Source organism: Hyaena hyaena, unplaced genomic scaffold, assembly GCF_003009895.1.
Source record: "Hyaena hyaena isolate Hyena2069 unplaced genomic scaffold, ASM300989v1 scaffold_535, whole genome shotgun sequence".
NCBI classification, from domain to species: Eukaryota; Metazoa; Chordata; class Mammalia; order Carnivora; family Hyaenidae; genus Hyaena; species Hyaena hyaena.
Genome location: NW_024081167.1, coordinates 278,032 through 302,078, shown reverse-complemented (window position 1 = coordinate 302,078; position 24,047 = coordinate 278,032). Strand labels below are relative to the sequence as shown.

At 31.8% G+C, this 24,047-nt stretch overlaps 1 protein-coding gene across 3 annotated transcripts in view; it reads right to left on the bottom strand.

Annotated features, from left to right (window-relative positions):
• Positions 1-24,047, bottom strand: part of TBCK (TBC1 domain containing kinase) — a 192,281-nt gene that overhangs the window by 81,801 nt on the left and 86,433 nt on the right. For all 3 annotated transcript variants that reach the window (XM_039255615.1, XM_039255614.1, XM_039255616.1), the window contains exons 18-22: positions 22,987-23,037; positions 21,606-21,689; positions 16,135-16,220; positions 3,543-3,579; positions 2,342-2,503 (exon numbers count right to left, since the gene is read on the bottom strand). In XM_039255615.1, coding sequence (XP_039111546.1) covers positions 2,342-2,503; positions 3,543-3,579; positions 16,135-16,220; positions 21,606-21,689; positions 22,987-23,037 — 420 coding nt within the window. The remainder of the gene's footprint in view (positions 1-2,341; positions 2,504-3,542; positions 3,580-16,134; positions 16,221-21,605; positions 21,690-22,986; positions 23,038-24,047) is intronic.

The window sequence follows — 24,047 nt, the reverse complement described above, 5'->3', positions numbered from 1 at the left end:
AACTATGTCACATAATTCTTTGCTTAGAAAAGGCACATTCAGTGTGTTTGTGTGTATATTAATCTGGATTCACTTTTTAAGATTTCCCATGATTATTTCCAGTTCCTTCAAGCATCTTCATGAGGAAGCTCAACATGAAGAAAAAAGAGATCTCTTCAGATTTAGGAAAGACATCCCACATAAGTGTCCTTCGATTAAAAGTAAAAGACAGGTGTACTTTAGGGCAAGGCCTACATTTAGACCCTTTCTGTGTGTTTTTTTAAAGTCATATTCTTATTAGAACCTCGTTCTTCTCCAACAGGAATTATAGACAGTGGCCAAACAAATGAGCCAGAATAATGGCACTGAGGATCAAGGCAATTAACAACAATGCATCCTATTTTCTTTTTTTTTTAATTTTTATTTCTAGGAGAGAGAGAGAGAGAGACAGCGTGAGCAGGGGAGGGTCAGAGAGAGAGGGAGTCACAGATTGAAACAGCCTCCAGGCTCTGAGCTGGCAGTCAGCACAGAGCCCGACACGGGGCTCGAACCCACGAACCGCGAGATCATGACCTAAGCGAAAGTCGGACGCTTAACCGACTAAGCCACCCAGGCGCCCCAATGCATCCTATTTTCAAAGGTAGGTAGAATTTAACAGCTGTTTTTTTAATGTTTATATTTGAGAGAGACAGAGAGATAAAGAGAGAGCGAGCCAGGGAGGGGCAGAGAGAGAGGGAGACACAGAATCTGAAGCAGGCTCCAGGCTGTGAGCTGTCAGCACAGAGCCTGACGTGGGTCTTGAACTCACAGACTGTGAGATCATGACCTGAGCCACCCAGGCTCCGGTAGAGTTTACCTTTTTAATAAGTCAGCTCTAACAAGCATATTCTTATTTTCTGATTTCAGAAATAATAAATTTTCATGGACAAGCAGAGTTACTATTAATATCTATACAACGAGACAACAGATTCTTCATCAGTGTTTAAGTGGTCCATTTATGTATGAAATAGGAAAGGCATTAAATTTGCTTGATTTCAAAATCAAAATAAGCATTTGTGATTTTTTTAAAAGAACTGACCATAAAAATTCTTTTAATCTAATCAATCATCTTCTTTTTACTTTGGCAAGTTGGGAATGAGAAGAAAATATCTGCAAGGTACAGACAGTATTCCTAGTTTGTGAAACTAGCTTCTTTGTTACCATTCACCACCAAGATTAAAAAAATAGATAGATTTTCAAAATGAATCTATTTCCCAGAAACAAATAATATAAGAACTGAACTACTATTTGCTCATATAAAAAATAATTTAAGTTTGATAAGTTAGAAGGATGATGGTGATACTTTCAATTTGGGGGAAAGAAGGAAGAAGAAATTTTAAAAAAATTAAATTTTAAATTGTTATTATTTTCCCCAAAGGATGAAGACTTTCAACAACAGAGAGATGATGAAGTATGAGATATACATCATCAACTAAAGACGAAAATCAGGGTAGGTAATAGTTTCTTATTCCTCTTGAGAGTAATTAATAAATACGCGATATTAAGGTACTTTTATTTTGTTCTTCATTTATTTTTTTAGGCAAATTCATCTCTTGGATAACTAAATGTGTTTCTTATCAGCAGTCACTTGATTCTGCCTAAAAATAGGGAGAACAATAATAGACTCAGAAGAAGAGTTGGAGCCAATGAAATGCTTTCTGAAGTAGAAGTTTTCTACCTGAAAAACATTTTGGGTTCTGCAAAAATATATTTTGTTTTTTAATTCCATAGATTGTTATATCCTAGGTGAACACATTACTGTGGTGTTTTCAGCCACAGCAGCAAAGCTTAGACCACTGTCACATTCCCTTTTTCCACACTTAGCAAATTTAACACTTAGATTTCCAAACTCCCCACTTGTGGATATAATATATAGCTTGTGGATTTGCCCTCCAAAGGGGACAATAATACCTTTTCTCAAACTGTCAAATTGTCTAAGGAGCTATAGATAGTAGAGAGCAAAGTTCCACATACATCTCTGGTAAACACAGATTCTCAAACACCTAACCAAGTCGCCTTTGTTTACTCTCTATCAGCTGAAGATAAACAGGCCTGTCCTAAGATTAAAGACAAATTATGTCACTGACCCCAGCTCTTTTACTCTTGTGGTGGCATCACTGACATAAAATTAATCCACAGCAGTCTAATTTGACACAGGTTTGTACATGTGCTGGAAGAGCATATGTGATTATATGAGAGAGAATCCAGAGAAGGAAGTTGAAACTTAGGAAGAGATTCTGAAAGCTTGGATGATTATTTTTGCAAATTGCTGAAAGACTGTCTCATTATTTTATAATGAAATTTCATTTAGTGACATCTATACCTGGTAAATCAGAGAAGAGAAGAATGCACTCATTAAAGCCATTAGCCAAAAGCCGGTCCCGCAGTTGCTGGAGAATTGCTACTCCAATACAGAATGGGAAAGAGGAATTCCCAAGGAGTAAGGTATCCCAGAGGTGGAAAATTTTGTGCAGTGGAAATACATCTGTAAAATAACAAAATAAAAATAAATTAAATAAAAAACCAAAATTACAGAAATTAAAACAATAACAAGCAGTTTTACTAGACATGTTACAAATGGTTTATGGTCAAAACGAATTAAGAACAAATACTGCCAAATTTTTTATAAGCTTTTTATAAAATGTTTATAAAAATTGTTTTTGACTTGGTTTCATAAAAAAATTATAAAACTGTATATAATATTTATTGCATCCTAAGGTATTTTTAAAAATTAATAATCAGTTTGGTCAAATAGATGACATTTTCTAACCTCCTTTATCAATCCTGGTATAGTTGTTTCATTAATTATATTTCTTACTAGAATTTTCTTGTTACACTATTCTCAAAAGTTTATTTGCCTACATGAAATTTAGTATTGTTTTAGATTCAGTATTGTTACACTTGTATTATTCACTCAAAATAATTGCTTTATTAAGTTCACATAAAATACGTTTTCTATTTTTTTGCAACTTTATTTTTTACATTTAATGATACTGTCATATTTTTCAAGGCCAATGCATAATCTACTTTAAATATGGTTATTCCATTTATCATTTGTACATATTTAGCAGAATGTCCACTGTATTAATATTTGTAACTGATTAAACTATCACATCCACATACTCTGATTTCTAGAGGAATTCTAGGTTTGGAAATAACAAAAGTATTAGAAGATCTCTAAAAATTGAGTCTCATTTGGTTGTAAAAGTTGCCTTCCAAATCTTTATGTAAATTCTACAGTTAATGTTAATTTCTTTTCCAACAGAAGGCAGAAATTTTATGTCAGGACACGTAAGATAGGCATCCTAAACATCACTATACAACCCTCATCCTATATTACACTCTTTTTGATATACAGCAGTGAAAACAATTTTTTTCTACCCAACTCTATTACATTAGAATTATATAAGGATCCTTATGTAAATAAGTCTGATTAATATCACTATAGCTATAATATACTGGGGAAGAAAGCAGCTGTCCTTTTGCTAATACAATATTTAAAGGAAAGGAAAAATTATACTTACGAGTAAACATGGTGAGAAACCAAGGGATGGCATAGAGCTATGGGTAGAAGAGGAAAGGGGTGCCATGCCGGGGACAGATAAAGAGGAAATAAAAGATAATTAGAATGGTTACTAATAAACTTAATGGTAAAAAATATTCTATACTGTGGTATACTCCATTGATTAAAATAAAAGTGAATGCTGATAATTAGAATTATTAAATTATAATTATTACCACAAATACCACAAATACTCCATTAAATGATACCATCTATTACAAATGCTACAGATGTCCCTTTCTCCAAGGATTATTCCAAAGAATGTCTTCATTTCATCTAAGGCAATACTCAAGATACTGCCTAACCCAAACACAGCACTTTGCCTGCTAATTCCAAGGGTGAACTTTCAGGTTGTACAAAAATATTTCTGGGATTTCAATGGTCTTTATCAGTTTGAGTTACTCTCAGTATTTTTGAGAAGTGGTAAGATGGTTTTTGAAAAATGTCCAAAATGTCTCTTAAGAAAGTATTGTGAAGCATATGCTTTCTATTACCATTTTTTAAATTAATAGGAAGCTTCATAAGAGACTAAAAGTAATAACATCTAAAAATGAAATAATTTGGTTCTTTAGCTGAGTGACAAATTTATTTGCCTAATTTTACTGTCTAGGAATGAAAATACACACACACACAGACATGCTTACATACTTGTCTATATACTTTCAATTAATTTTGTGACATTTTGAAAGTGAGAAAAATATTCCCAATTTCTAAATGTAGAGTAAAATCTCCTTTGTCAGTAGCAAGTATTGAAAGTCAGTAATAATATATAGAAAGATCTGAAAAAGCTCCAAATTTATTTTACTTTCGCATCAAAGCAGTTTACCATTAGACAAAGATTTCTATACTACCTATAGGATTTAAATAAACATTCTTCCAGCACCTATCAATTATAATTTATGAATAGAGTACCGTATGTCTTTGCATAGCATACCACTATTCATGCTATCAAAATGCTAGTCAAGAACCCTACGTATAATTATATACTACATTAAAGTCTAAGTACTGTATGTGAAATAAAGCCTACTGCTCTCCACAAGATCATCATTTATATACATTAACACATAGACAGTTCTTTCAAGTGACATTACAAAAGGGAAAACTGCAGAGAAATATAAAGGTATGTGACTTCACTGTAAAGAGTACGGGTTGTAAAAACCAATAAAATATAACAAAATCTGAACTCTTCAGCCTAATTTAAGTTTAAAAATAAAGTTATTAAATATTAGTTTCATTGTTATTATTTAACTTTTTTTCCTTAAAGGACATGACATACATTACAGTATCTCTACCCTTCTGATCAAAGCCGATTATTTGTCATTAGGAATCTTATCTGAATTATTTCAGCAACAAGCTGACAATCTGTTTTGCCACACAGTGAAGAGGGCTTGTGTATTCCTTCCACACAAAGTGGGGAAGGGATCACTTCATAAGATTGGAGGGAAAACTTGCCAGGCTCACACAAAACCAGGAATAATTCATTTTACCACCAGTCAGAACAAACACACAATTTTTAATAAACAAGGAATTAAGTAGAGTACTCAAAATAGTATTACCTTAATAATAGCATAATTATGCTCCCAAATTATGCTGTTCTAGTCTTACTTAATAAACCTTAGAGGCAAGTCTTAAAGGATCAAAATGTTTCAATGTTATTTAGTTACATCCCAAAATAAAGCTCAAGGATATTTACAAGAATAGAAAAATATCCAATATTCAACAAGGTAAAACTCACAATGACTGGAATCTAGTTTAAAAAATACCAGTAGTAAAAAGTAGTGAAAAAAAAAAAACATATGAGGAGAAAAATCATTGACTCAAAATGCACACAGAATTGACATAAATGTTTGTAATAGCAGGAAATAACATTAAAATACTTTTTATAACTGTATTTATGTTCAAAAAGCTAAGGATGTTCATGTTAAGTAAGAGACATGGCAGATACAAAAAAAAAAAAAAAGCCAAATCAAACTTTTAAGAGATGAAAAGTACAGTGTTTGAGAGAAAAAAATATACTGGATGGGATTAAGCAGATCATTGCAGATGAAAAAAAAATGGTAAACTCAGAAACATCAATAGAAAGTATCCAATGAAACAAAGTCAGGACAAAAAAGGACCCCCCCCCCCCAAAAAAAAGCCCAAGCATCACGGAGCAACTTCAATTGGCCAAATATATATGTTACTAGAGACACCAAAGGAGAGAAAGAAGAGAGGGGACAGCACAAATATTTGAATAAATAATAGCTTGAACATTTCCCAAATTTGATGAAAACTATGAACGAACAGATCCAATAATGTAAAGATCACCAAACACAAAAACCATGAAGAAAACCATATCAAGGCACATGGCACTCAAATTTCTCAAAATCAGTGGTAAAGAGAAAACTTATACCATAGCTAGAGAGAGAAAACAAACAACACATTATGTAAGAGTATCAATGAGAAGAATGCTGTCTTCTCAAAAAATGTTTTGTCAGTGTACAACAAATGACAGTGGAGTAACATTTTAAAAATAATAAAAAATGTGTTTATGTAGAATTGTATGCTCAGCAAAAATATCTTTCAAAGACAAAAGGTAAAATAATGTTTCACAGGCACAGAAACTGAAAAAGCTCATCACCAGCAGTCTTGTACTATAAGAAATGCTGAAGAAGTCTTCTGGGCAGAGGGAAAATGATATCAGATGGAAATCTAGATCTACACAGAAGAATGAAGAGACATAGGGATTGTAAATATATATGTGGTGGAATGTAAAATACTTATCTTTGAAAAATCTTTACAAATGGCTGACTTTTTAAATAAAAAACAATTTACTGGGTTTATAACCTATGTAGAAATAAAATGTAGGACCACTGTAATACAAACACCGGGAAGGGAAAATGGAAGTATACGTTGTAAAGTATTTGTACTATCTGTGAAGTGGTACACTATTTGAAAGCAAACTGTAGAAATCTAAAGAATTATAACATAAACCAGAATTTCTTAACTTCATCACTATTCATTTTAGGTTAGATAACTTTTGGTTGGAAATGTCCTTTGCATTTTAAGATTATTGCAGCAACCCAGCACCCATCCACTAGATGCCAGTAGCATTCACCCAGTTTTGTCAAAAATATCTCCAGACGTTGTCAAAAATCCTCGGGGTGGCAAATCTGCCTATTTGAGGACCACTGTATAAATCCAAAGGAAATCAATTAAAAAACACAACTAAGAGTCACCTAACATGTCAACAAAGGATATAAAATAAAATCACAGAAAAAATGTCCAATGAATTCAAAAAAGGCTGATAAAAAGGAAAAAGAAAACAAAAATTTGATGGGAGAAATGGAACAAAAATACCAAATGGTACATTTAAAGGCAACCATATCAATAATTACTAAAAGCAAATGCTTCTTGTGATGACTGATTTTATGTGTCAACTTGACTGATATGGGGTGTCCATTTATTAAACCTTATTCTGGTTGTGTCTTTGAGAGTGTTTCTGGATGAGATCAACAGTTTGAATAAGCTGATTTGGTAAAACAGATTGCTCTTCCCTTCGTGAGTGGGCCTTATGCAATTTGTTGGAGGTCTAAATAGAACAGAAGTCACAATAAGGGAGAACTCACTCTCTGCCTGACTGATAGGATATAGCAGTGAACAAAACATACAGTTCCAGCCTGTAAGGGGCTTACAGTTCTTTAAGAGTAGCAGATGTTCATTAAATATTCTTTCATTTCACTCCAATTAGGTTCTTGCTGCTACTTCACCACCAAAACTGCTCTTATCTTGGTCATCAAAGACTTCCATGTTGCTAAATCTAACGGCCAATTCTCACTGAATCCTTCTTTACCAATCAGCAAGGTTTGACATAGGTATTCTTACCTTCTCAAAACATTCCCCACCCCAGTTTGACTTCCAAGATATCACATTTGTCTAGTTTTCTTCTTACTTCTCTGATTGTTACTCCATTTCTTTTGTTGGTTATTCTTCATCTCCCAGATTTCAATATTGGCATGCCCTGTTTTCAGTCCTTGGATTTTCTTCTTTTCTATTTTTCTCCAGATGATTATGTATAGTGCGAGGACTCCCATTTTTATAGCTCTATCCCAGACCTCTCCTCTGAATTGCAAACCCACATGTCCAAATGCCAGCTTGACATTTCCACTTGTCCCAAATGGAGCTGATACTTCTTCAAAACCTATGCTTTCAAGTATAGTCTTCCAAATCTCAGTTAAAAGCCACTGATTCAAGCCTAGCCTACATTATTACACTAGTGTATGATCAACCTTTTAAAATTCCACCCTTGTCCCTCCTTGGGTTTTTCTTACCATAAAAACCAGAATAATCTTGTTAAAATGTTTAGATCAGAACATGTCATTCCTTTGTTAAATAGAATTGAGTGGCTTTCCATCACTGACAACAAAAGCTAAAGTCTTAACTATGTAATCCGTTTTGATATAAAACTTGGTTCTCTTTGACTCTCATCTCCTTGTTCACTGGGCTCCAGTCACATTGGTCTCCTGTCTGTTCCTTCAATATCGCTGGCATGCTTATACCTCAAGGCTTTAGAACTTGCTGCTGCCTCTGTTTCATTGCTCTTTCCCTCAGTTCCCAAAGCCATTTATTCAATAGCCACTTTTTCTGTGAGGCTTTCCCTGACTCCCTTCCTGACTTCTTTCCTTTTTTCTCTTCTCTTCTCCTCTCTTTTCCCCTCTCCTCTCCTTTCCTTTCCCTCTCTTACTCACTCTCTCTCTCTCTCCTCTCTCTCCCTCCCTCCCTCAAGTTTTTATTTTAATTCCACTTAGTTAACAGGCAGTGTTATATTAGTTTCAGGTATACAATACAGTGATTCAACAATTCCATAAATCACTTGGCGCTCATCTTTTCTTTTTTTCTCTTTTTTCTCCTTCTCTTTTTTAATTTTTTTTTTTTTTTCTTCTTTGTTTACTTTTTTTTTTATTTTATTTTCTTTTTTATTTTATTTTTTTTCATCTATTTCTTTATTTTTTTTTTTTTTTTCTTTATTATTTTTCTCTTTTTTTCTTATCACTTATTTTATTTATTTTTTTTTTTTTTCTTTTTCTACCTTTTTTATATATTTTTTTTTTTTTTTTTTTTTTTTTTTTACTTTTTTTTTTTTATTATTTGTTTTTTTTTTTTTTTTTTTTTTTATTTTTTTATATATTTTATATTATATTTATTTTTTTTTATTGTTTTTTTTTTTTTTTATTATTTATATTTTATTTTTTTTTTTTTTTTGATATTTTTTTTTTTTATTTTAATTATTTTTATATTTTTTTTTTTTTTTTTTTTTTTTTATTTTTTATTTATATATTTAATTATTTTTTTTTATTTTTATTTTTTTTTTTTTTTTTTTATTTTTTTTTATTTTTTTTTTATTTTTTTTTTATATATTTGTTATATTTATATATTTATTTATTTTTTTTTATATATATTTGTTTTATATATATTTTTTTTTATATATATATTTGTTTTATATATATTTTTTTTTATATATATATATGAAAGTATATATATATGGATCTTTCAAATTAAATCGTGGAAAGTACTGAAAAAACACTAAACATAAAAATTTGAATTATATGCCTATAGTTTGACAATAATTATGATAAGAGATATTAGAAATAAGTGAAATGAAGCATATTCTAATGATATTTGATTCTAATGATATTTGAAAAGTAATAATTAATTCAAGTTGAAACATTTATTTAATATATAATAGCTCCTAGGTGCTCACCAGCATCAGTTACCTTGACCAACTAAAGTCAGGTAAATAAATAGGTAATATATTCTGTGAGATTGTAATGCTAGTCATTTATTCTTTTTTCTTCCTTTTAAGATATTAACTGATAGCTTAATCTTAAATAACTTCTTGGGATATTGGTACATCTTCATGTTATAGTCTGATACATGAAAAAGATAGTATAACACAATTTGAATACTAACTGGTTCAGGTTTTCATTTTTGAAAAAGCAAATAATGAAATATTTTATTGAAGATATAAAATATATATAACATTAGTCTTACTAAGTTAGAGATATTATTAACTTTTCCTGATTTAAAAATGGAAACTGAGACCCAATGAAAAAAAATCATACATGCTTTAGCTATTTTCTTCAAATTACTTAATTATTTTGCATGATTAGACATAGTGGTAGTCAACTAAGAGTCAGCTGAGTAAATACTGCCCCCTAGCTATATCAAGAAAGAACAGTGATCTTTAGCGTTTCAGGAGTGTTTTCAAATGACCTGATAATATCAAAATTACAAACATCACTAGGAAAAACAAAGGCAGGAAACTCATTAACTTGATTTTGAAGAGTAGAAAATTATGGCTTAAAAAGTTGTAAATATATACAAATATAAAAGATTAAAAAAGGAAATATTTCTTATAAACTCTGGATGAATCTTTTGTCAAATAAATTTTATTTGCATAGTGCACGCTGTCTCTCTCCTATTATTTTAATTTATATTTTTAATTTTATGTGTTGTAAAAATAATTTATTATTTACATTAGTATATATAATACAATTATTATTGTTATTATAAAATGAAGTCCCTTCTAGTTGGCTTTCTTTTTTTTTAAATTTTTAAAGTTTATTTTTGAGAGAGTGTGAGACAGAGTGTGAGTGAGAGAGGGGCAGAAAAAGAGGGAGACACAGAATCTGAATCTGAATCAGTTTCCAGGCTCTGAACTGAGAGCACATAGTCCAATGTGGGGCTCGAACTCACAAACTCTGAGACCATGACCTGAACTAAAGTCAGACACTTAACTGACTGAGTCACCCAGGGGCCCCTCTAGTTGGCTTTCTTAATCTATCTTCTTATTAGCATACTATGTTTTCTTTTTATCTCAAGTCAGAAGTAGTTTTACATTTAAGTTACCACAGGCCACTACTGTAAAATATGTGGTGACCATTAGTTTTTTGCCTCACAAAGACTTTGCTTTAGGAAAATTAATACTTAGCCATTCAAGAAAGAATGCTTGCAAACCAGCAGATTTTGTAGTTGTTTAGCAGCAGTAGAGACTCACATATTTTCTTGAAACTCTAGCCTTTGTGATCTGGTAGTTACATATCTCTTTAAACCTTCAGAATAGCTGTGAAGATTAGTTAATGGATCTAAATCACCTGGCAGAGAACATATCAGACATCAGTATAGGAATTATAATGATCATTCCTAAGTCCAGAAGATTTTGTAATAAAAAAGTATTTTAACAACTCAAACGTCTGAGGTCTTATGAGACTATTTAAAAAAAGATACACACATTTTGGAATAAGGAGGGAAGGAGTGAAAGGAAAACCCTTAGAAGAGAACCCTAAGCACTGGGAACTACATAATGTTTTATAGGTAGACTCAATAAAGATAAGACTTAAAGCATTTACACTCTTGCTGGCTCTCAGAATCAACATTCCTCAATCCTACGACAGCTACTTTTGAGCTCAAAAAATTTCAAATATTCTTACATCAATTCTTTTTCTACTTTCCAAATTTGACAGCATCTTACATTTTGTCTATGTCTGACTTACTAATTGTCCTCTTAGCTACAGATACTATAACAAGGCTTGCTACAAAAGAAAATTCTTTAAAGTCAAGAAAATGCTCCATAAGATTTGTATTGTTCCACTGTGCCACTCATTTTCAAAAGACTATTATCTTTTTCAGCTTCAATGAAGTAATGATGCCTTATGCTAGTTAAATTGGGATAAATTCAGTGGAATGGGAAATTCAGTGGAATGGAAAAGGGTATCACATAAACAAAAAAATATGTACTAAAAGCAAAGGCAGTACTAAATAGCTCTCCTTATTTAACAGTACTCTGCATTTTCTATCTTTTTAGAATTGTGGGCAAATGCCTTCTAGGAGAGAACCTACCTTCATTTCCATAACCATCATTTTGACAGAACAATAGTGAGGAGATAAAAGTTATAAATCTCTATGATAACAGTGATTCACAGAGCAACTCCTTAGGATATGTTAAATAGAAAAATACTATATTCTGATTTTTTTGAGCCAGTAACCTTTATTTTAAAGTGTTTACTTATTTATTTTTGAGAGAGAGCACACTGGGGAGGGGCAGAAAGAGAGGGAGACTGAATCGAAAGCAGGCTCTGCTCAAAGCTTGAGATGAGGCTCCAACTCAGGAACCCTGACATCATGACCTGAGCAAAAGTCAGATGCTTAACAGACTGGGCCACTCAGTCACCACAAATCAGTAAACTTTAAGCAGAATATTGTTTCCTAAAATAGAGCAACCAGTATTACCGCATTCTTATATATGAAAACAATTGTGGTAGATACTATAATAAATACAAAGAAATGTTAAGCACTTGGTTCATATATATGAAGATAAAATTAAGAGTAGGGAACACAGTGCTTGAATTGAATTGAACACAGTGCTTGAACACAGGTATTGAATCAATACCATCTAGAATCTTTGCAAGGGCTTGAAGTCAAGTTTATTCAACTTAAAGTTCCAAGATATATATTCCCTGTTCTCTTATGATCAGAAAGTTTTATCTACATGTAAATCACCTGGCATTCTTTGACAGATTGTTGATGGTGGATTCCCCAATGATGATGCAAGTCTATTTATATATTTTTAACTATCCTAGTAATTTGGTTAGAGACTTGAAACTTCCTTAAGGATCTAAGTCTTCCTTTCTTATCTAACATGTAGTCACATCACACTATCACTAGATTTTATAAAGCATTTTCACATATTTCAACTTATCTAAGGCTTACAAGAGTCATGTGGGTAGCCAAAGTAGGTGTTATCTATTTTTCCTAATTTATTGAGCAGCCACCTGAGGCTTGAAGTGGGTCATGACTGTTAATATTACACTATATACCTAAATTGTGGTTCTATAGGTCACGAGCAGTGAGATCATTTCTTTTTGTTTCCCCGAGATTCCCAATAGTGAAAGAACCATTCTTTAGAGGGTGTTTGGAAATAAATGTAGATCCACTTTTTAGAAATACATGCAAGCATTTAATTGTCACCATGATTAGGGGATTACTACAGGCAATCAGTGGCTTGACAGTGAGGCTCAGCATTTGCCAGGTACCAGATATTCTCATCATACAAGAAACTGTCCCTCATCCCACATGACTTATGAATATCTCATAAGATTAATCACAGTACCTACACAGTATAAATCAGTATTACTTAATAACACTAGAATTAAGGAGTTTTTATAAGAAATTATGCAAAAATGCCCATTAATTATAAGATGGGGTCATAATAAAGAGGGAAGCATAAATCAAAGATATATATAAATTACTGGATTATTGAATAATTAACTCACCCCATGTAGTAGCACATTTAACAAACACCAATGTACTCTCCACTCAGGGTGAAGATTTTATATAACAGATAATAACACTTTGTGACAATTGCTTTGGAAACTTAAAAAAAAAATACATTATCAATAGAATGGACGGCTGCTTCGTACCAGCACTCTTCAATTTTAATTTTCCCTTTTTTAAATATTATGTTTTATACTTCCTGTAACTTTTGTAAAAGTTCCTTCCCAAATATAAATAATAAATATGACACTCCGTATTTAGGTCTTCTAGTCAATCTAGAAATTATTTTTATATATGGTGTGAGGTTGGCTTTGATTCCTACCTTCCCTCCATATAGTTACCCAAGTGTATCAGGTCCATTTATTCAATAAACCATTCATTTCTAATTGATTTATAGAGGCATCTCTGTCACAATCTATTCATGGGTGTTTTCTGTTTTAGTTTATATTAATATTACTGCATCAGTAGTCTTTTGGTTAATGTGTGCTGACTTATGTTTTTTATCTCCTTTTTTAACCAATACTCTTAAATTTTTATCTCTTATAAATAGCATACGGATGGATGTTTTATTTATTTTTTTAACATTTATTTATTTTTGAGAGACAGAGTGTGAGTGGGGAAGAGGCAGAGAGAGAAAGGGAGACAGAAAATCCGAAGCAGGCTCCAGGCTGAGCTGTCAACCCAGAGCCTGATGTGGGGCTCAAACCCGCGTACCACAAGATCATGACCTGAGTCGATGTCAGATGCTTAACCAACTGAGCCACCAGGCGCCCCCAGATGGATGTTTTAAAATATCTGAACATTTCCTTTATTAGGCAATCTAATTAGTTTATATTCTTTCTATGGTCTTTCTATATTTTTACCGGATTGGTTGACTTTTCTTTGCCTCTCCCCCAAATTGGTTTAGAGGTTATACCTTCTTTTTCTATTCTCTTAGTGATTACCATTACAATTTTAATATGCATTCTATACTTCTGCGTTTCTTGTGAGTGGAAACACTGACTGTCTTTGTTCTGGATTATATTTTCCAAGGCAGTTTTTATACAAACATATTAGAAAACATATGTATGGTTAGAAAACCAACACAAATATGCTAATACTCCTGCTGCTTGCTGTGCTATGAGTGATAATGTCCCTTGTCTCTGACCCAGAAGTCTTGGGTTTTCTGCCAGCACCCATGAAACAGTACCAGATCGGTGACTTAATGTCTAAGTATAATCAGTATATTTATTTTCCTCTCCTTTAAGGCAAAACCAATTTATAATACTTTTAAGCTGAGTTCTCACCTGCTTTTATGTTTAATATTATTGTCAGCTAAAATTTTATTTCCATTTGGCTATTTGCCTTTTCTAAATTGGTTTATGTATAAATATTAAATAGCCATTGTTTAATTAAATTTTAAACTAGTGAGGATTAAATGAGTGGCTTATTTAAATAGGATGGAGCAGTGCTTGGCACAGAGTAAGTACTTAATATATGTTCGCATTATTACATTTTAACAATGTTTTTTGTTCACCTTTCTCATACCATTCTCAGAGTTCAATTTTCCTAATTAAAGCAAATATAAATTATATATTCCTTTTTGTGAGTCCTTCCTTAATACCATCTATATTCACAGTATGTCTAAAACTTTTATCATGCTTTCTTTGTAATTTCATACATATTTTTTTGCATAAATGTTTTTTGTCAATCTACAACACTGCCTGAATTAATGTCATTTTCTGTTTACTACTGAGCACCATCAGGTGCTTTCAAGAGAGTCCTTTGAAAATAATCATCTCCTCCTTTAGTCTGTGTCTTAACCATTTGTATTTTTCTCCCCTCAAATATTACCAAATCAGCAGTCAGTTCCTCTATATTTCTTCAACTCCAGCCATAATATTTAATGTAGTTTAGTTTTCTACCTCCCAAATGTGAAGCAAGAAAGGTGGGGTTATATAAAAATGAATACTTAACATGATACTATGTATGCCGGTTAATTTTTTTGATAAGGTCTTTTATCTCCATAAAATTATAGGACTTGTCCTTATTTTATTTATTTTATAGTTTGTATATGTTCTTTTTGGAGCCTTCATTGAATAAACCATACACTCAAATAAAAGGTATTACTCCAGGAACCTAGAAGCAAATGACTCTATACATGTTAAGGATGGCTGCCACAGGCCTGATCACAGCACAGAGTTATATAAAGCATAATACAAAGAGCAATAACTAGGAGTAGGTACACCTAGGTTTTAGTCTCTACTCTCCCAATGGAAGATAAACCAGACTAGGGACAGAGGGTTTTCAAATGATGTAAGTTAAAATTTTAGTTCTGTGGCTAATTAGTTTTGTTATCTTCTCAAACAGTATATTTCTTATCAACTAAATCCTGAAATTATCTGCTTCATTCACTTTGCAGGTTTGTTTTGAGAATTAAATGAAATAACGTTTATGAAAATATTTTTAAACTTCAGAGCACTCTGCAAGAATTTATACTATAAGTATTATTGTCAACGCTTTAAATGTATTAGTTGAGTCTGTTAATATAAACATTTTTCACCTCTAGTCTTATCATCAATGTACTGGTTCCTGATATAAGCCTTAAGGGGGAAAGATATGATCAGGAAACAAAGAAAGTTAAGATGGAATAAGGAGACCTCTATCACAAGAAGTATTTTTTTTTTTTTGAGGTTTATAAAAACCCATGATACTATACTCCAAAAGACTTCTCAATGATGTTTGATTCCATGTCACACACTACAGATGTGTAGCAGGCTAAGCTACACCATGGCTAATCTTTAAGAGTCAATTCTGACTTCTGGGTTGACATGGACTATTAAGAAGATAATGAAGTAAGCCAAAATCTGGCAAAGATTCTTAGGTTAATATATGAAGAAAAACATACAATCAGTTACTTAAAAATTCACTGAAGTTCAAATTTCCTACTTTTTCAAAAGCAGCCTGAATATCATAAAATACAAGTGAAAACCCTTACAATAGTTTAATACAACGCTCACACTAAAGGAGTTTTCAAAACAATTTGGTAGTGCCAAAAAAAAAAAAGATACTTTCCTTTCACTTAAAGTAAGAATATGGAAGGTAATCACACAAACTTTACAACAGAAGGCTGTAATTAGTAGCAAGAATTGGTTTAGAAATATGGACTTACGACAACACAACTTTAAAAACAGTATTCTTTTGTCCTACCAATTTCTGCTTTATTTTTTACCTCATGTTCTATTAATATACCAAGTACTTACATCTGGAATAAATCCAATCTCATTGAGATGATTGCTCAGTTCTGGATCATGGAAAGCAATCATCTGAGAGAACACAGTCAGATATTCTGTAATGAAAATAGGGTATAAGACAATCATTATTTTTCACAATACTTCAAAGACACTAAATTCACATACATTAGTTTTATTTATAGTTTGAATGATATTTAATTTCTCCATGAAGAAAATATATTTTAATAAATAATTGTTTTATTACCACTTTAATCACTTACTGCTAATTATTAAACATACCAAAAAGCTATAGCACAACTTATTTTCCACCTTCTGAACTATCAGTTCATTTCTTGAATCACAGATTATACATGATGTCTTCCTATTAAATTCAACATACATTTTTCTACAGTAATATTAAAATTGTCTTGCATTTATTATATATTTAGAAAGTGGAACAGATACTTAAATAAGGAGCAACACTTAAAACATTTTTTTTCAGGGGTGCCTGGGTGGCTCACTCGGTTAAGTGACCGACTTCGGCTCAGGTTGTGATCTTGCGGTTTGTGAGTTCAAGCCCAGTGTCGGGCTCTAGGCTGGCAGCTGAGAGCCTGGAGCCTGGTTTCAGAATCTGTGTCTTCCTCTCTCTCTGCTCCTCCCCTGCTCATGTTCTGTCTCTCTTTGTCTCAAAAATAAACACCATACCATTTTGAGGAAATCCCTAGAAAGTGGTGAATGTCTATCCTTCTTCAGAAAGATACAGATAATCTGGAATTTTTCTTTCCACATTCTCCAATATTCATGCAACTCACATTTTCTGTTCTTTTGAAATATGCTTCTTTTTTGCACAGCAGAAGAAAGCATACCACTAGGAATATGAAAACCTAAATTCTGAGCCTAGCTATGTCATAAACTAGAGAATAATCCTAAATAGGTCAAAACCTCTGCAGCCTTCTGTTCTTAACTGGAAAATCTAATTCATATTCAGTCCTTTATTATCGATTATCTTCACAGTAACGATTAGATTTAAGTAAGGCAGCATTCTACTCATTTTATCAAGTTATTGTCATTTTAATCTCAAAAAAGGGGGAAAAAGAAGTTGAGCTCTAAAATATTTGTTAATTTTGTGTTTTTACTTAGTAAAAATAGAGTTTACTTGCCCTTGAGTTGATGGTTGCCATAATCCTGTTTAGGTTAGAACATAGTGAGTAAATTGACAAGAATAGTAATTTGTTGAGAGAATGGAAAATATAAGGGTATATTCCTTATATTTCAACTGAACTTTATGAATCACAACATTTTCAGTTTCAGAAAAAAACTCTCCTTAGTCACATGATGCAAGACACTCTGGAAAATGGCAAGGCTGTATACCCAATGTATTTTCTACTGTCTCCCAATATCCTATCATTAAAGCCATCCACAACAAAGATGTACATTCAACCCAAAATAAGAAATGTACCATTTTTCCAAATGCATAACACTTATAGTGTAGTTACATATAAAGAGATTTATATTATACTCCTGTTTTAACAAGTAGTCTTTTAGACTGTAATAGGCTTTAGTCTATCTTCCTTCCTGCTCCTCTCCCCCAAAACTTATCGATTGACTATGTGCAGTGTGGCCATACATCCTAATTTATGTGGGAAGGTCCCAGTTGCTGCCTTAGGCTTAATGTCTGGTGCAGTTTAATGTATCTTTTAACTCTGAAAATATCCAATTTAGTTATATAGCCATTGTGGCTATGTGTTGCATGACATTAAATGTTGGAAACATTACAGAGAATAAACCATCCTTTCTCCCAAAGGACTTAGAAACATCTAATAGGTAAACTGAATACTGGGGAAATTTTCACCCCATTTTATTTTCTAGTTTTATATGGAATTTCGGTCTTCCTTTCCCTTTCTGACTTGTAGGAACCAACATTTTCCAATGGTCCAATTATGAATATGCCTTAGTTTTATAAACAGTACAAGAATGTTTAACATCATGGCAAAATTTCAATGGCTGTTTTGTGAACAACACAGAGCAGGATAACTTCCAAGAATAGTTTAAAAGTTTACAGGCCAGTTTTCTGGGTTGTTCCTTTCTTAAACACAAAATGACATTAAGGTATAGTTAGATTTTCCACAAAGGATTAGTTCCCATTTTTAATAATTATGTGACTGCCTCTCTTCACTGAACTAAAGCTGCCTTTTTTCCCCCCTCTTCAATAGCCTGAAGTATGTCTGTCCTGTGAGTTATAAGCCTGTTTTCCAATATCTCTGAAACTCAAACCAATCTATCCCTTTCATACCCCTTCACCTTTTTAAATCCAACTGGTACTCTAAGGTTCTGAATCTAAGAGCAATTTTAGGAATCTTTATTTAGAGGTCCAACCCTGCATTGTTTAACCAGTATTTTATTTTCTAAAAATTCCTGTGTTGATACTTCATAACTCAAGAGTGACACTACTGGAGATAATCTGATAGTGCCAAAAACAATAAAGATTATTCATTTAGGCTAAAAGTAATTAATTTTTTTAACTTCTTAAAAATGTCTACAGGTAACACGTTATAGGATATATGATATGGTAAACAAATAAGGAAAACAGGATTTCTTGACTAAATAATTTTTCTCTCTTCTTTAAGACACAAAGCATTTTAGAGTATTATGAGTATGTAAGCACTGTATTTTATTAAAAATTTTAAAATAAAAAATTTCAAGTTCTATTAGTATATAATTATAAAAAATATTTTTTCCAAATAACATTTAAAGTTGCTATTGAATACAGAAACTTTTGGTTTTTGTAGAGAAAATTAAATGAGTAAATGAATATGCAATTCTACAATTAGCTATTGGATTGATTGGTTTAATATGATCTAGGACTTTTCCAAAACTTGTGGGGAAAAAAGTGTTTATGTGTTATTTATGGCAATCAGAAATCAATGTCAATTTGAAGTTTAAAGCTTAAAATACCATATAACAAAAGGGGAGGAGAGGACAAACCAAGAAGGAAAACAGTAAAATGAGAGCTGAATATTTCTAATTCCAAGCCTAAAATAAACATCTGGGAGAAAAATAAGGCACTGTTCGTCCATAAACTTTAGTAACCAATAATCAGCATACTGTTTCAGCTCCTTCTTTATATCTCTTTTGGAATTCACGCCTCAAATTTGACGACTCGCTGTTTTTTCAACCCATTTTGGAACTTTTTACTGCAGTTCTCTTCCACATTCTCTGTCTTAAGAATATTTTTCTCCTGGGGCACCTGGGTGGCTCAGTCCATTAAGCGTCTGACATCGGCTCAGGTCATGATCTCACGGTTCCTGGGTTTGAGCCCCGCGTCGGGCTCTGTGCCGACAGCTAGCTCAGAGCCTGGAGCCTGTTTCAGATTCTGTATCTCCCTCTCTCTCTGACCCTCCCCTACTCACGCTGTCTCTCTCTCTCTGTCTCTCAGAATAAATAAAACATTAAAAAAATTAAAAAACAAAAAATAACTTTTTTTCTCGAGGTGCCTGGATGGCTCAGTCGGTTAAGCATCCAACTTTGGCTCAGGTCATGATCTCATGTTCCATGAGTTCAAGCCCCATGTTAGGCTCTGTGCTGACAGCACAGAACCGGGAGTCTGCTTCAGGTTGTCTCTCTCTCCTTCCCGCCCTCCCTCTTTAAAAAATAAAATAAAAAAATTAAATTTAGAATATCTTTCTCTCTTTTCACCAAGCAAACTCCTAGTCAGATTTCAAATTCATCCATAAATATCCCCTCTTTAATGAAACCTTTCTAGACATGCCATCTCTTCCCTTTGCTGCCAAAAAGAAAAGACAGTTAAAAAACCAAACATACCACAAAATAAACTCCTCAACTATATCCTTTGTGTTAATTAGTAGCATATACATTTATTTCATTGAGTTGTAAGTAGTTATTTTCACATTTATTTCCCATATTGGGCTATGAAATCCCTTGGAAAAGGACTTAATGTTATTAACCCTAAGAACTTCTATTCCTTAAGTAGTGACTGGCACAGAGTCAGTGCAGAAGAATTACTTATTCAAAGACTAAATCAATTGAAACTGCTTCTTTCTTATATAACATATATGGTCAGTACAAAAACTGAACAAATAAACACCTTGTTTATTGTTTCCTGGGAAAGTATACACACAACATTCACATAATATTAAAGAACATTTATTATACCTTTCAAAAGCTTTAAAATTAGTTATCAATTCAAGATTTCAAACACAAATTTGTAGAAATTATAAGTGAGAAAATTAACACGTACAATAATAAACCTTAAATAATTGTATAGTCTTTTCATTACAGTATTAAATGTTAAAATACATTACTGATTAATCTAATAAACTAAGGGTATTTGGGGCCTTTCTGACTAGTTCCTCCAAATTCATGTTGTGTACACTATGGTTTCTCTACCTTAATGTATGAAACAAGATCTTGCTAATTTATATAATAAGTCTTTTAAAGTGTATTAAAGAAGTCTACAGTCAAAAAGCACAAAAAATCAACTTTTTCAAGCTGGAAATTCATTATCAATATAAAACATAGAAATAATTACTAGAAAAAAGAAACTTTTTAGAGTTAATTCACTTCTATATTTTGAAATAGGAATCTATACAGAACAAAAAGGAAAACCAATGTAATAAAAGCTATTTAATATGGTCCTCTGAGAGCTAACCAATTCATTTTATAAGTTCTGTTTTAATTGCTTTGTTGGTGATTCTCCAAATACTTTTATCTTTCCTAATATGTAGGCATCTACCTAGGCACTATGCTTTAATAGAGGCCTGATATATTTGGATAAAATTATTTCCAGGCCTTCATATATGAGAGTCCACTTAATAATTATGGATTCATGTTAGTTTTAAAAAATAACAGCATTATTTCTGACTTAATGCCTAACTGAAGATTAAGGACTCATGTTTTGTGATATATAAATACTCATCTAAATATTTTCTACCTTTAATCTTTTCAGTTTGTTTTGGTCACTATTTGACAAATTATTTGAATTGTATAGCCTCTGAAATCTCTTGATATCATTCAAGGTATTATTAAATACACTCATTTTGTTGGAATCTTAAAGAGTATACTGCCAATTCTATAATAAACATCACTGGTAAAGGTAATAAGGAAAACTATGAATAAATATGGAACACATCTCAATTAATAAAATACAAATACACTCTTAGGATATGTAGTTTCATAAATACTCACAAGTTGACATTATATGACTCTTGAAGTTAGATGGCTTTGCTAATTAATCTAAAAGCAAAAAGCAACTTCCTTCCTATAAAACATACTTGTCTTTGGTTATAGTAGTCATTAGAAAAATTCCATAATTCTTTATAGTCTTGAAAGAAAGACTAAACAAACCTAATTGTCACTTTATGGGTTTTAGTGATAGATCATCATTATATTTTATTGGATCACAATCATAAATTTAATTGAGTATTGGTCCTTTGACATAAGTACTTTCTCTGTAAAATGACAAGGAAAAGACTTTTGCTTACCTTGTATTACATGTGAGTTGTCTTTCAAGAAAAAGTTATACAGGTATTTGGGGATAAAAGCTGACATACACGCATAAGCCAAGGCTACGAAAGAATAAGGCAAAGACACAGCAAATTAATCAATGAGGTAAATGATGAGCAGTTACTTAGCACATAATCCTTGAATCTACTATTAAACAAGAGTCATGTTAATAATTGATGGAAACACAAAATTAAGGGCAGGGGAAACCCTCTATCCTTTAAAACAGAAAATATTTTGGACAACTAAAGATAACCACTGTACTAAAGTTTAATTTCAAACTAGTGTGGCAATCATCCCACAATGATAAAAACTTTTGTTACCAGAACCTTATAGTTAAAAAATCTCTACAAATGATCATTATTAATGAGCTATACAAACCTCAAGACCAGTTATTTTTCTGGATACAAACAAAAGAGTCTGAGAACTTTGGATTTAGGAACTCTAGTCACAAATTATTCTTTCAAACACAGATCTCTTATTCTAGGATTGATACATGTGATAATAGATTTTGCTTAACTAAACATAGCAAATCTCTGGTCTAGATTAATGAGTACTGATTTTGAAGAACAGTGTATTCTAATACTGAAATTTTAGTTTTCTGGGATTATGCCATGTCTACTCAATTCCTGAAGATTTTATAAATTCTGATATGAAACTGAATTTGAAAATATAGAGATTCTGAGATTGAGACTTCTAGAGATTCATACTATATAGGGCAGTTGTCTCTAAATGTTATATCACTGGGGATTAGAGTCAACTAAATTTAACAAATACTGTTTGAGAATCCTACTTGTAAAAGAGGAATTATAAGAGGGGGACAGGAAATTTAAAAAAAAAAAAAACAGCTATCATTTTAAAAAGCTGTGAACCAAAAAAGGGTTACTCTACTAGTCTATAAATTACTAATACATAAAACTTACATGGGATAAATTTTCAAAAACACAAAGTGCTGTATAGGTTTAAGAGGGAGGAAAAGTCTTCATCAAGGAATGCTTGAAATAATCAGCTTTGGAGATACAAGAGCACTACTGATTTCTTTACAAACTGTTGAGAACGTATACATAAACTAAAGCTAATCTCTAAAGAAGTCATAATTTTCTCCAAAGTTTCATTAAATGGTCACCAAAGAAGATGAATTCATAATCAGATTCTCCCTAGATCTAGTCACTACCTGGTTACAACTAAAACTCTAGTAATAAATTAATCCTTTACATCCTCTAAAGTGAGTCTAGCAGATTATTTCACAGAAATTTACAGTATCTACTAGGAAGAGAGCAAAAACCTTACAATAAGAACTGTTTGAATAAAATACTTTAGAATAATACATACAATGATTATTTAAATGATAAACAGGCTTACCTTCATTATTGAAATTTAAATATAGGAATGGAGCACAAAGTGAATCAAGACCTGATGGGAAGGGGTTAGGGGAAAGAATTCAATAAACATAAATCAGTATAAGTGCATATATCTATATATATACATATATATATATCTATATACATATGTATATATTATTCTGTACCCTGCATTACTTCTATGTAGATTAAGCATTACAAGTATTATCCATCCAGAAATAGATTACATTATGGGGTATTGTGACCAGTATAATGACTAATACAAGTAAATTCCCAATAGAAATCAGCTATTATTATTATTATCAACATTATTATGAGTTAGAGAGAGACATATAGTAATCGAAAAATGTAAAATTGATAGGAGGCTTAGAATATAGGCTCATTTCTGACCCTGTGTGATTTTGGCAATCACTTAATATCTCCAAACATGTTTCCTTCCTTATCTTGAAGAGGGAGATTTGTCCTACAATATTCTCTGGGATGATGAAAGGAATTCTCTAAAAAATTGTGAAGTAAAATACAAACATATTACATATTTCTTTTATTGATAATAATGCTGTTCATATGTTGTCATGTTGAAGGAAGGTACATAAATCTACCTATAATTGTTAGGAAGATCTGGAACTCTAAAATGGACAAGGCTAGGAAAAAACAATAGCTTCATTTGAAGTTCAGCCAGAAATCAAGCTATAAAATATAAAAACTACTGTTCTTCACAACAAATTAAACAATAAAACTGGGAAGGAAAACTGGATATCTCATTCATTAATTTGTCAATGACTACAAAAACAATAATGAGAAAAGCTAAAAATCAAGCAGATGGATTATTAAAGTTTTTTAAAACAGGAGAGATAACAAATTAAATGAGCAGTTTAGGATGATATCCTACTACCTAATTCCTAATAACGATAAAAACCAAAGTTGTAAATCATTAAATGACAAGAATATCAATTAGCTCCAAATTATTTATAGTATAATATTCTCTCATTATTGGTATAAGCATTAGAAAAAGTATCCCCAAAGATCACAAAATAGCCCTAAAAATTCTTCCTACTCTCCTTT